General features: G+C 42.2%; 1 protein-coding gene across 1 annotated transcript in view; it reads right to left on the minus strand.

The window, feature by feature from the left end:
- klhdc8b (kelch domain containing 8B) overlaps positions 1–12,500 on the minus strand; it is a gene marked incomplete at its 5' end in the record, with an annotated part of 154,188 nt that overhangs the window by 12,908 nt on the left and 128,780 nt on the right. Inside the window, one exon of the mRNA XM_080734028.1 lies at positions 7,534–7,635. Coding sequence (XP_080590154.1) covers positions 7,534–7,635 — 102 coding nt within the window. The remainder of the gene's footprint in view (positions 1–7,533; positions 7,636–12,500) is intronic.

A 12,500-nucleotide genomic window follows, 5' to 3' on the forward strand; every position in this document is an offset into this window, starting at 1 on the left:
GCTAACACACTCACAACTCCTCGTTTGATCTTTACTCCTTTCTTCTTTTTAAATGTATGTTTCATGACGCCCAGCAGGACACATGCGCACACACACACGGACACACAGCATTGCCCATATACGCTCTGTGTTTGTGAGCGTGTTGCAACTGCAAAGTATACCAACAGGTTTATGACCGCTAATGCAGACTGTCATAGAGCCTGCATCATGGTGTTTATGACAGCTAATATAGAGACTTTCAGAGAGCCTGTATCATGGTATTTATAACAGCGAAACTATATAATAATAATAATAATAATAATAACTAGTCCTTACCCGTTCAAAGATATGAGCTCCGAAATGATGTGCAGTGTGTGGGTTATGGGGTGTGCACTGTGCACACAGTATATGAGGGATGGAAAGTAACTTTCTGGTGCTTGCATGATAATATGTAGGAGCATCAATGTAAGAAAGACCCGTTTCGTTTAAAGGCTACAGAGATACTGTGTACCGATCTACATGACAACATCTGAAAGAGGGCCAGCCAACACCCCCCCCCCGCCCACCCACACACACACACACACACACACACACACACACACACACACACACACATGCACACACACATGCACACACACGCACACACAGAGCTGGTTAAACATGTTGCCCCATGCTAGATGCAGAATAGATAAGCCTCATGCTAGATGCAGAATAGATAGTAGTTACACCATAAAAATGCTAATATACAGCATATGATTTGTGAAAGTGACAAACGGGCTTCACAGTTATGTCAGGTGTGTTCATATGCTAATGGTGATGCGATTTCAGATCAATTGCTCCAGCCACTGAGGAGAAACGCTGTGACAGACACTCAGACAGACAGACACTCAGACAGACAGAAAATTATATGTTTGATAATACTAATGCATTTTATTTGAAGGCGTCTTTCAGGACACTCAAGGTCGCCGTACAGTTTAAAAACAGTCATTAAAAACAGGCAAAGAAAGCATACACCGACAAAATACACAATATATCAAAACACAATAAAAAAAAATAGAATACTGAAAATAGAGAAAGTAATACAAATAATACATCATAACAAGGATCATTAGTAAAAAGAGGAGTGAGGGTAGGTAAGCAGATAAAAGGGTGATGTGGGTATGTTAAAGTGAGTAGGCCAGTTTGAACAGGTGAGTTTTGAGTTGAGATTTGAAAATGGTTATGAAGTCAGACTGTCGGATATGAGGGGGTAAATATAGAGACTTCCCAGACAGTCTCAGGACTCTCACTGCATATATTCTTGACCTACAGTATATATTGTATATCTGCACAGACACCAGAGGCCCCATACCCACACTCGACGTGGCACCGCCTAAAAGTCATACTGTATTATGCATTGGTACCATTCGCAGCATTGCCTTTTCTTACACAAAATTCCATCGCTACATAAAGGCTGTCATTTGAGTCTGGCCCGACTCTCTCATCCTTTTGCAGTAAAGAAAAAGGAGAAGACTTTTTTCCCAGCACGGGTGGTGGTGGTGGCTGTGTTGATTTTTACATAGAAATTGCCTGCCTCTGCTGTCAGTAGATAGTAAGAATGAATCACCTGTCTTACTGACTGCCAGCTACTGTAGGCATGCAGGGAGACAGGTACTGTACAGTTACAGTACATCACAGGCTAAATGACCTGTGCTCTGCAGAAATCCTGCTAGTCTACCTACTGTATAGAAGCTCACACTATTCCACAAATGTCCATTTGGGTCTATTTTCACAGTTAAATTAACTCTTTGTAGTTATGAACACGTTTATGATCTTTGTGGTGAAAGCTATATTTTCTCACAAGTAGGCGTCCGTGTCTCACAGCGAATTGGTAAAAAAAAGAGACTAATATGCATAGTTAAACATTAATTTTAATTTAAAAAAATTGCATGGTGACATTTAATAGAATCGGATGCACTATGTGTGGGTGTGGGTGTGGGTGTGGGTGTGTGCGTGCATGCGTGTTATGCACAAATGCACAAGTCCACTAATGAATTGAAAGGATGAGCACATAATATGGTATCATCCTCCCTCCTCCAGCATTACCAGTCAGCTATACCTCTAATTATAATTTACATGCACATATCACACTGTCATGTAGTCATTGTGGAGGGAGAGCCGGGGGACGAGAGGGGAGGGAGGGAGAGAGAGAGAGAAAGAGAGAAAGAGGGAGAGAGAGAGAGAGAGAGACACTGGAGGTGAAGCAGGAGGAGGCTGGGCCAGAAATAGAGCTAAACCAGAAACAGAGATGGACAGATAGAGAGTGTGTGGGCAGAGACTGTGAATGCTGCCAAACCATAACATGTCTTTGTGTCACATACACACACACACACACACACGACACGCGCGCACTCGGTACAGCGATGGAAGCATGCCAGTACCATCTCTCCTGGGTGAACTCAGCATCACTCTCACCATTTCTACTCATAAAGTGAAAGCTGTGGCATCTAATCAAGCCTCTTTAGCTCTCGCTCTTTAGTGACTCTCTCTACTCTCATACATTTAATCTCTGCTAGGAGGATTTTTAAATACGCTTATACGTGTGTGCGTCTCTGTCCACAGTTGAACTTGCATACTACAAGATTAATCAGTATCAGATTTCTTGTGCATGCTTTCAGCAGGCCAAGGACCTCAATTCCTGAATATTTTTCAAATCGGTCAAATACAACTATGTAATATTTTTCCACCCCTAAATTAAGAATAGGAGCAATCCTAGCCTTGAAACATGACGGCCATATGACATGACCGTCACGCGTCCTCCTCAACCTTGCTTCTAGCGAGGTAGACAAAGTACCACGGCTAAACAAATGCAGGCTAAACAAACGTTCAGATTTAAAAAATAAAGTGCTTACCCAAGACTAATTTGTGTCAAATAGATGCTGTTTAAACAGAATAACATGCTGCTAATAAAAGCTGATCTTTGATTAATTCCTGGAACTGTTCAATCACTTAAATAAAAATGAAAGCATCCTGGCCAAAGACATATTGGAAACATTAATGGAGAATGAATTCAGCCAAAGCAACAAGATTGCTTGTAATGGTGTTAGTTGTTGTTATCATTGTTGTGTGTGTGTGTGTGTGTGTGTGTGTGTGTGTGTGTGTGCGCGTGCGTGCGTACGTGCTAAACGTGCCGGTGTGTATGTTTGCAAGAGAGAGAAAGTGTATTGATCGCACTGAGTATTAACTCAGTGTGTGCGTTAACTGAAGTGTTAATCATTACCAGTGCTTGGTTTGTTTAAGTGGGAACAGGCATCATGAAGTGGATTCTGAACCAAGATTAGATCTTCAGCAAGCTGAGTAGCAATGCATCATGGTGTTAAGCCCTGTCGAACGCTTGTTGCTGAACTGAGAACTAATGGGATCTTTATTCATTCAGGGAAGACTGACTGAGTGCACACTCTCTGTATTGAGCTTAGTTATACTCACACCTGGCAGCTTTCACAGTATGAGGACAAAAGGTTTAGGGGAGGATGGGGAAGGAGGACACAGAGTTCATGGTGGGCGGATAGACAGGACAACAGCAGCAACAAAGTACAAGATGTACAAGCTGTGAGCTTGTTTATATCATATCTTTGAATAGCCAACATATAAAACAGATGTTTTCCTGGTTTTACGGAGTAGTTCACCCCCGAAATGACTTTTTTCTATTGATTACTCATGCCATGGAGACTTGAGTTCTTTTTTCTTTAATTTTTATCCCACGATTTTGTAACCCATTTTCATCCTGGGCTCTGCTCCCCCTCTGCCGCGCTTGGGGAGACAACGGACTGAACTCATCCTTCTATGCATGAGGAGTCCAAGTTGCTTCTTTTGGACGTAGCGCGTGGTAGGAACACGTTATTCCAACCAGTTCATTTCCCCTCCATCAGGTGCCCCAGCTGGCCAGGGGGAGGCATTACAGAGACCAGGATTACTGCATGTTTTTGTGAGGGTATCTACCCTAGGAGACACAGGGAGAACATGCAAACTCCACACAGAAAGACCCTATCGCCAACCCCACCTAGGGTGTGGGCGCTGATGACGCGGAGGAGGGAACACGCCCCCAGCGCTCACAGCGTCCCCCGGCGGGAGTCGAACCCAGGACCTTCTAGCTGTGAGGCGAAGCACTAACCACTGCGCCACCGTGCCCCAATGGAGACTTGAGTTCAATAAATAAAAAATGTATTTGTCGCATTCCTAAGACAAAAATGTGATTATAGTAAATAATTATACATTTATTGTAATCACATTTTTGTCTTAGGAATCGGACAAAAAACTTAAACTATTATTGAACTCATGGCATGAGTAATCAATAGAAAACTGTCATTTTGTGGGTGAACTGTTCTTTTAAGAGACATTTTTGGAGATGTGATCTGTACAGCATGTTTTCATGAGTAGAAACAAGACTATGAGGCATGATACGGGTAACGGAAATTGACAATTCAAGACTGATAGGGCGGTGAGGGGGCCTTGAGAGATAGAGAAAGAATACTGATAATACTGAGAAGTATGATGATTTTTCAACTGTATGGCATGATAACGTATCTCTGTGAAGAACCACCATCTGAAAGAGAAGAATTACAACTCATGCTTCCAGCTCAACTAGCTGTCCTAAAGCCACAAGACCGTAGCATTTTTCTGTTCTGAAGAAGCAATCTCTTGACGCGGCTATACTGTAATAGCACTTTGGAATGGTGTTTGCTGACAGGGCGTGTCAGCAGGACTGCTGATAGGGAACTGGAATGGCCAACTACTCTTGTTTTATCCAGATGATGCTCATCGATCCTTATAGAAATGTTCTTATTATTTTATTAACGCTGCAATCTGAACGTTTCATGTCTGGGGGGGCCACCAGGACTGAATCCCATTTTTTTTCTTTCATTCATTACATTTTTTAAATTCTGATTAGGAATCCATTTTCACTTTGATTACATGTCCCTATTCTTCCCCTTCTCTAGGGGATACATGTTACATCTTTGTGAATAATAAAAGGTTAGGTCATGCATGCTGTAAGCTCTAAGGTTTGCTTCAGGAAAGTAACATTAGCTTGTAGTAAAAGTACAGTGAATGGCATCAAAATCAATCTCACTTAACACCCATTTGTATGTAGTACTATACTAGTATGTATACTCTAATTGCGTTTCCTTTGCTTGATATTCTGTGTAAAGCAAATTGAAATGCTGTGTTGTTGAAATGTGTTATAGAAATAAAACTGCCTTGCCTAAAGGCAACGGTAGAGATCTCCTGCATGTGTGTGGTATTTATTCAGGTTTTAGAAACTACAACCTATTCTTGAGTGTGGCCTACACCTGGCCTAGATATGGCCTACATCTCGGCACAAATGGCTCAAAGGTTGTTGTAGGGCCAGGGTCCCATTGTCCAAGCTTCACGGGACTCTTAATGAAATGAACTCATGAATAGCACTGCTCACTTCACACTATGCAGAGTGCTCACTGCATTCAGCTCATTATTATCAGCTGGGGCTGGTTGAATTACAATGCCCCCTAGTGGATGAAATAGTTGAACCTCAATCAATATAGACATACTGTATGTAGCTGAGTATGAGAGTAAATAAAATATGTGTGCGTTTGGAACATATATCGATAGTATGCATGATGCATTCTGATCAGCAGTATAATTGGGCCTTCAACTGTGTGATACTAATTTGTTCCTTGCTAGGATGTGAGCAGCAGTGTTGTTTTTGACAGCAAATTTTGATTCCGTTTTAGTCATAGTCTTTTGAATAAAATGTCATTTCGTTTTAGTCATAATTTAGTCACCTGACAAGTTTTTGTTTTAGTCGCATTTTAGTCGACAAAATTTCATAAGATTTTAGGCGACTAAATCTACAGTTGATTTAGTCAACTGAAATGTATTTTGGCGGGCCTTGATGGCATCGTAATGACTTGGTTTACACTTGGTTGTGTGCTGAAAATAGCAGATCTACAAGCTCACAACGCGCCGCAGCGCTTGTAGATCGGCTATTTTCAGCACGCAACACCTGAGAGCAACCAAACATAAAATGACTCTCTCCCTAACACTAGTCCCTCCCTAACATTTTAGTCTAGTTTTTATTTTGTTGACGAAAATTGTCAATACATTTAGTCTTAGTTTTAGTCATCACAGCTTAGTTTTTATTTTGTTTTTATTTAGTTTTGGTCAGTGAAAAAACGCAGTTGACAAAAAATCTTCGTCATAGTTTTAGTTGACGAAATCAACACTGGTGAGCAGGGAAGGTATCTGGAGTACCTGGTGGTTGGAGGTCAGGTAAGACCACTGGCATCAGCTTTAATAAAACATATAACATTTTTGTAGTGTAATGCAGGTATTATAGTAGTGTAATGCACTTCATGCCTGAGGGCTGTCCGCTTGGATCACATGCTGATAGCCTTGGGGTTAACCACTTGTCATGTCAATATAGACAAATGTTTTTACATTTTATTTATTTGGTAAATTTTCTTTCAACGGGTACACTGTATTGTGTATTATTATTTTATGCTATTAACTATTGAAAAATAGCAGATATACAAACTCACAGCGCGGCACCGAGTGCCGCGCTGCAAGCTTGTAGATCTGCTATTTTTTTTTAATCGTGAAAATTTGAATTTTTACCCGATTCTATAAGTGTCTTTTGAATTCTTCTAAGGTCTTTTGAAAAACCCTATGGTTCTATGTCAGCAATCTGGCCAGCCTTCTTCAAAGAATAGGTCCTTTTTAATTAACTGGAGCTCAGTTAGTCTGTTCTTGAGAGACTATCATGTCAATGTGAAGGACCCCCAAAATGATATGTATTTGGCCACAGACCCCCATCTCAAAATCTTTAGTTCCAGGGACCACCCCCAGAAGCAAAATTTGAGTTACAAACGTTCGCTTAAAAAATACATATATTCAAAGATTTTCACACATTTTCACGACTTTTCAAAAATAGCAGATCTACAAGCTTGCAGCGCGGCACTCGGTGTCGCGCTGTAAGCTTGTATATCTAAGCAGTAATAATCCTAGGCCTAAATGGGTTAAATCGATCTATGAGCTCACAGGTGAGTTCGTAGATCGGCAATTTTCCCTATTCACTGGATGACAAAGTATATAGGCCAGGGTTAAGGGCTTAAGTGGTGTAATGCCTAATTGTTCAAGGGCACCTCAGCTGTTGGTTGCCAAGGGAGGGCGGGATAGATATGCCTCATTCACTTTGCATGCATGCATAACCACTCCAGATGGTGTGTGAAATGTGCCGCTGGTATTCCACTCACAAAGTTTGTTCTTAACTCCGCCAGTGCCTTTCCTACACACTCGCATCCCACAGAGCTTCCCTATAGAGTTAGGCTCTGTGAAGAACAGGGGAATGAACTGCCTGCTGTCTTTTTTGTAACAAAAAGTTATCATAGAGAGAACTCAAAGAGACGTAGGAAGCACTGCAGGCCACGGGCCAACCCTGCATTGCTATGGGGGTCAAACCGGGGGTCAAATCTGACACATAGACACATTTTATCATGCCAATAAAGCTTTTTGAAGAGAGAGAGAGAGGTAGAGACTGACCTAGACCCCCAGCTGCGATGACCCTTCCACCCAGGCAACCTGCCACAAAGTCTGCCCTCTTCTCCCTCATCCTGGATGCGCGAGTGGGTTTGATCCAAATACCTGCAACACAACAACACAGGGATGAGAGGATCAAAACATTACCAGAGGACAGGACAGGAGAGGATAAACTGAATAATAATACTATAATACTACTGTCGTTTCTTGTCCGGTTTCTTGGTTGGTGAGTGAAAGATTGAGTGTCAGAGAAGGCTTGTAGTGGAGTCAAGACACTCTTACACGGCATAGAACAAAGGCATATGAGCACAGCAACGTCTTTGCATTTGTTGACCAACCTATGGCTCGGTTCGCACGGCTAAATCTCGATATTCCGACGGCCTGAAAATCCGACCGCACGGAGATCCGAATCCGATGTCCCAGAGAGAGAGAGAGCAAGAGAGAGGGGTCCCCCCCCCCATGCGCAGAGGTTGGCATGATTACAATAGTTAATTAATTAGCCTAAAAGTCAGCAAATAGCCACATCTGAGCATTGGGCACATATCAATATATAAGGCCAAATCTCATTAAAACAATAAGAGTATAAGTGAGATATAAAATAGAATCTTTTAATACACACCTGCTAGGCTGCCAAATAATTAATTATATAAATAATTCCAGTTCACTGCGCAAAGTAGGTCATTTCAATTAAGCTCTCATTCACTCCAGTCGGCACTGGTATGAACAGAGCCGAGCAGCTCCCTTAGTTTAAACTAGGCTATAAAATGACATATAGGCTAATAGAATGGATCTTCAGCCAACATCTTATCCATCAGGTAGAGACCTTTTTGCTTTTGGACAGATGGAACCTCTCTCGCGTGCACTCTTCCCTCTCTCTTTTTGCTTTTGGAGAGAGAGCGACATTATGTGCTGCGAGTGTCGGCATCCTCCGTCTAACAGCCGCCTCTCAACCTGACTCAGACTTTAAGGCCATCGGAAAATCACCACGCGCTCGGTTCGCACACCCCCTTTCCCTGTCCTACCTTCCCTTAAGTATGTTTCTACTTTCAAAGGCCTCTGCTGGGGGTAGCCCTTAGTTTCGGCCAATCAGCTCTATGTGCGACAGCAGACGGGTGGCAGCACCCCGCTGCTCAGATGGCTGTGTAGAATTATCACATTTCATACCATACGCTTCAAACACAATGTTACAGTATGATAAATCATTTTACAATCAATATTTCACACATAACTCAAACAATCAAGCATATAGAAATCGATTCCCATACAGAATGGTTGAGCAGAAGTTCATTTTCCCCCAGGGACTATTAATTGGTTTTCTTTGTGACTGTGCACCCTTATTTGGTCACATGAGAAACAGGACTCTCTCTCTTCCCTTGCGTCTTACATAAATTGACAGTAAACCATTTTCTTTTATATATATCATATATTAGAATGTATTTTTACTAATTTCTCTTTAGTGAGCTTGTATATCTGCTATAAAATAATGAAGGCCCCTCCACCTTGGGCCCTCGTAACTCAGTCCCATTCCCCCCCCTTGGATGGATGGATGGATATTCCATTAGACATTCTATATAATTACGCCATCACACAATGACATCACGACATTGTCATCACAACCAGTGTAACTGTCCTTTAAAAGTAATTGTCCATATTGACAAAGTGTAATTCAACAACTTGTTCCAACTAGTTAAACTGTTCTTTAACAACTTAGCCTGTAAATTTGTTGCGCTGATTCAAGGTGGTGCTGCTGTGTGAAATGTTTCACTGGACGATACATCTGGATGGAGGACCTAAGACTTACTACCATGCTGCTGTCGTAGTCGGACACAATCTGTACTCATTTGGAGGATACCGGTACATATATAGTGACCAGATTGAAGTCCACATCTTCAACACGCTGTCCTTGTGTTGGGGGAAGTTGCCCCCAGTGACAAATGGAAGAGGACAAAGTCCCACTGAGGTTCCCTCCGGGCGCTATGGTCACACAGCTGTGCTGGTAGAGGAAATTGTCTACATTTGGGGAGGAGGGTATCCTAAATGCGATGTGCTTTATGCCTTTGATGTCAACACCCACAACTGGTTCAAACCCGATATGTCTGGTACTATTCCAGAAGGAAGGTGGGATTACTCCGCCTGTGTCCTGGAGAAGGTCATTTATGTGTATGGAGGACGCAAATGGTCGACTGGATATACTAATGACACGTACAAGTTGGACACCCCCACAATGGTCTGGTCTTTAATTAACACCAGAGGAACTACACCTCCTCGTTCCTTCCGTCACTCTGCCACCATCATCGGGACAAAGATGTTTGTTTTTGGGGGCAGAGGGAACCACCAGATGGACCACTACTACAACAGCATCCGAGTGTTTGACACAGAGACCAACTGCTGGCTGAGCATGCCACCTGGACACCTCATTCCAGAAGGACGCTGGGCTCATTCAGCCTTTCCCTACAATGGCGAGCTGTATGTATTTGGTGGCGAGAACAGAAGCCAGTTATTCAATGATCTGTGGAAATTCAGTCCGGAGACCTTTTCCTGGAAGCAGGTTGAGCCCAAGGGGAAAGACCCCTGTAGGATGTATGGGATGTGCTGTTGCATGGTGGGAGATCGTATCATCATCCATGGAGGACACAAAGGAAACCTCCTAATTTCTGGTGACCTGTACATCCTAGACCTAAATCCCAGTCTGAAGATGTTATGTAAGCTAGCAGTCACTCAGCATGGTCTGGAGCAGTCTGAACTCCCACATAACATCAGGTGGGAACTGGCAACCATGACAGCAACAGAACAACCGAATTTTGCAAGCTGTTAAGCTGCTTTTTTGGCACTTACTTACTAAGCTCACTGTTTTATTGCTCATTTCACTTGGTATGTTATGCTGGATGCGAACATTGGAGAAGTAGTGTTGTACTTTAGAGAGTGCTATTGGTCTAATGGCCTCTAGCTTCATTGTTAAAGGTAGAGAGCGTCATTAAAAAGGCCTTATTTAATGAAAGATGTGACATTACCAAACCAATACCGTAGGTCAAGAATGTTTGTTCAGCCTTGGGATATATATAAAGAAAGGATTATACCTATTGAATGGCTGTTCAGTAACAGTCATCAATATCAGTCACTTTTACTGCAAGTAATTAGTCCAGTGTATTGTGTGGATCTTTACATTAAATCAATTGCACAACCACATAATCAACCTATATGTGAGTATGACAGTGGTTGAAGTAACTATTTTAACATGTCCTGAGTGAGAGACATCTGCTTGATCAAAAGACACTTTGACCTGACAAAGGGAAACTTCACAATACATTTGGCCTGTCCATATCCTGCTGAGTTCGCACCGTTTAGGCTTTGAAGAGAGTGGGCACACCTTACCAATAGTTAAACACAGTATGGGGCGGCATAGCTCAGGGGTAGAGAAACCGTTATTAGAGCACAAAGGTTTCCCGAAGGGTTCCCAGTTCGAATCCGAGCTCCCTCTGAGTTAATGTCGAAGAGTCCTTGAGCAAGAATCTGAACCCCTAATTGCTCCCTGTGAGTAGGTTGGTGCCTTGCATGGTTTCCTCCGCCACCGGTGTATGAATGTGTGCGTGAATGGGTGAATGTAATGCACAATCTATGTAAAGCGCCTTGGATAAAAGCGCTATATAAATGCACCATTTACCATTTACCACAGTAGGTGACATTCTACACAAAGCCGGGAACCCTGAGACTGCCTGAGACGGCACCCCAGGAGTCCTCAGTATGCAGCAGGAGCAGTGTTGGGAAAGTTCACTTTAAAAACGAACTAGTTCAAGTTCAAGTTCAGAACTTCTAAAAGGAACTAGTTCATTTCTAGTTCATGATTCTATATTTTGAACTAAAGTTCATGGTTCCCCAAAATGAACTAACTTAGTTCTTTTTCGTTCTTTTTTTAACCATAATTCTTTTTATACTTTTGGCTATTTTTTTATTTATGTTTTTTTTTTTACCTTACCATTTATTGTGTAGCAATCTATACAATAGGCCTAAGGCTATGTCTAAAACACTGGCCTACACACGACGTCTTGAAGAAATATGAATTAAATAAAGTAAGACATGAACACAATAATACTAGGCTTGCCATTCAAGTTGACAAATAAAGTTGCCCCTTTGAGAAGTGGAACTTACAAGTCATTTAAAATAAGGTGGAGAGAATCTACTGAGTAGGCCCTACCTGCACTACTACAGTGGTTCTCAACCTTTTCAGGATGCAACCCCCAAAATAATCATATGAACTGGGGACCCCCCACCCTGACAAGCACTTGGAATTATAGGAGTTGGCATTACATTAGTTTGACTGTTTGATTGTGAAAATAGCCGATCTACATGCTTGTGAACATGTGCTTTAGAAATGTGCAGATGCCACACCTATACTGTATGTTGATCTGTTTATTGTTGAGTGAGAAAACAATGTTAACATTAAGCTTAACAACTGGGGAGTCAGGGACCCCCCCAAAAATAAAATTGGGGATCCCCCTAGGGGTCCCAACCCACAGGTTGAGAACCACTGCACTATATAACACGGAATTATTTGACATCTTGGTTACAGATTTAACAGTTGACACACGTGCACAAGACAGAGAAAACAAGCGTTTGTAACAGCTGCTAATGTTGAGCTGTTAATTGCCTGTGGTCAAATCTGTGTCAAATGCGCATTTTCAATGAGGCGATCGAGTCGATCGTTATGCCTGGCAGTGTTACCGTGCGTGCAGTCTGTCATCTGATCCAAAAAAGTTGGAGCACCCAGCACCCTAACAACATCGCAGATTTCAGGAACAGAGGTAGAAGTAGGCTAGACTATATTATAAGATGTACTGTATGATGATCAGTTATTATTCCAGTGAGTGATCTAAATCCTGTAGTGTTTTAACAGCTTCACTTAGAGACGGCAGATCAAGAGATCACTTTCTCCCTCTCTCCCTCACTGCTCAGAGTGCAGACTGAACTGAAGT

Source organism: Nannobrachium achirus (genome assembly GCF_963921795.1).
Source record: "Nannobrachium achirus genome assembly, chromosome: 9".
Lineage (NCBI taxonomy): Eukaryota > Metazoa > Chordata > Actinopteri > Myctophiformes > Myctophidae > Nannobrachium > Nannobrachium achirus.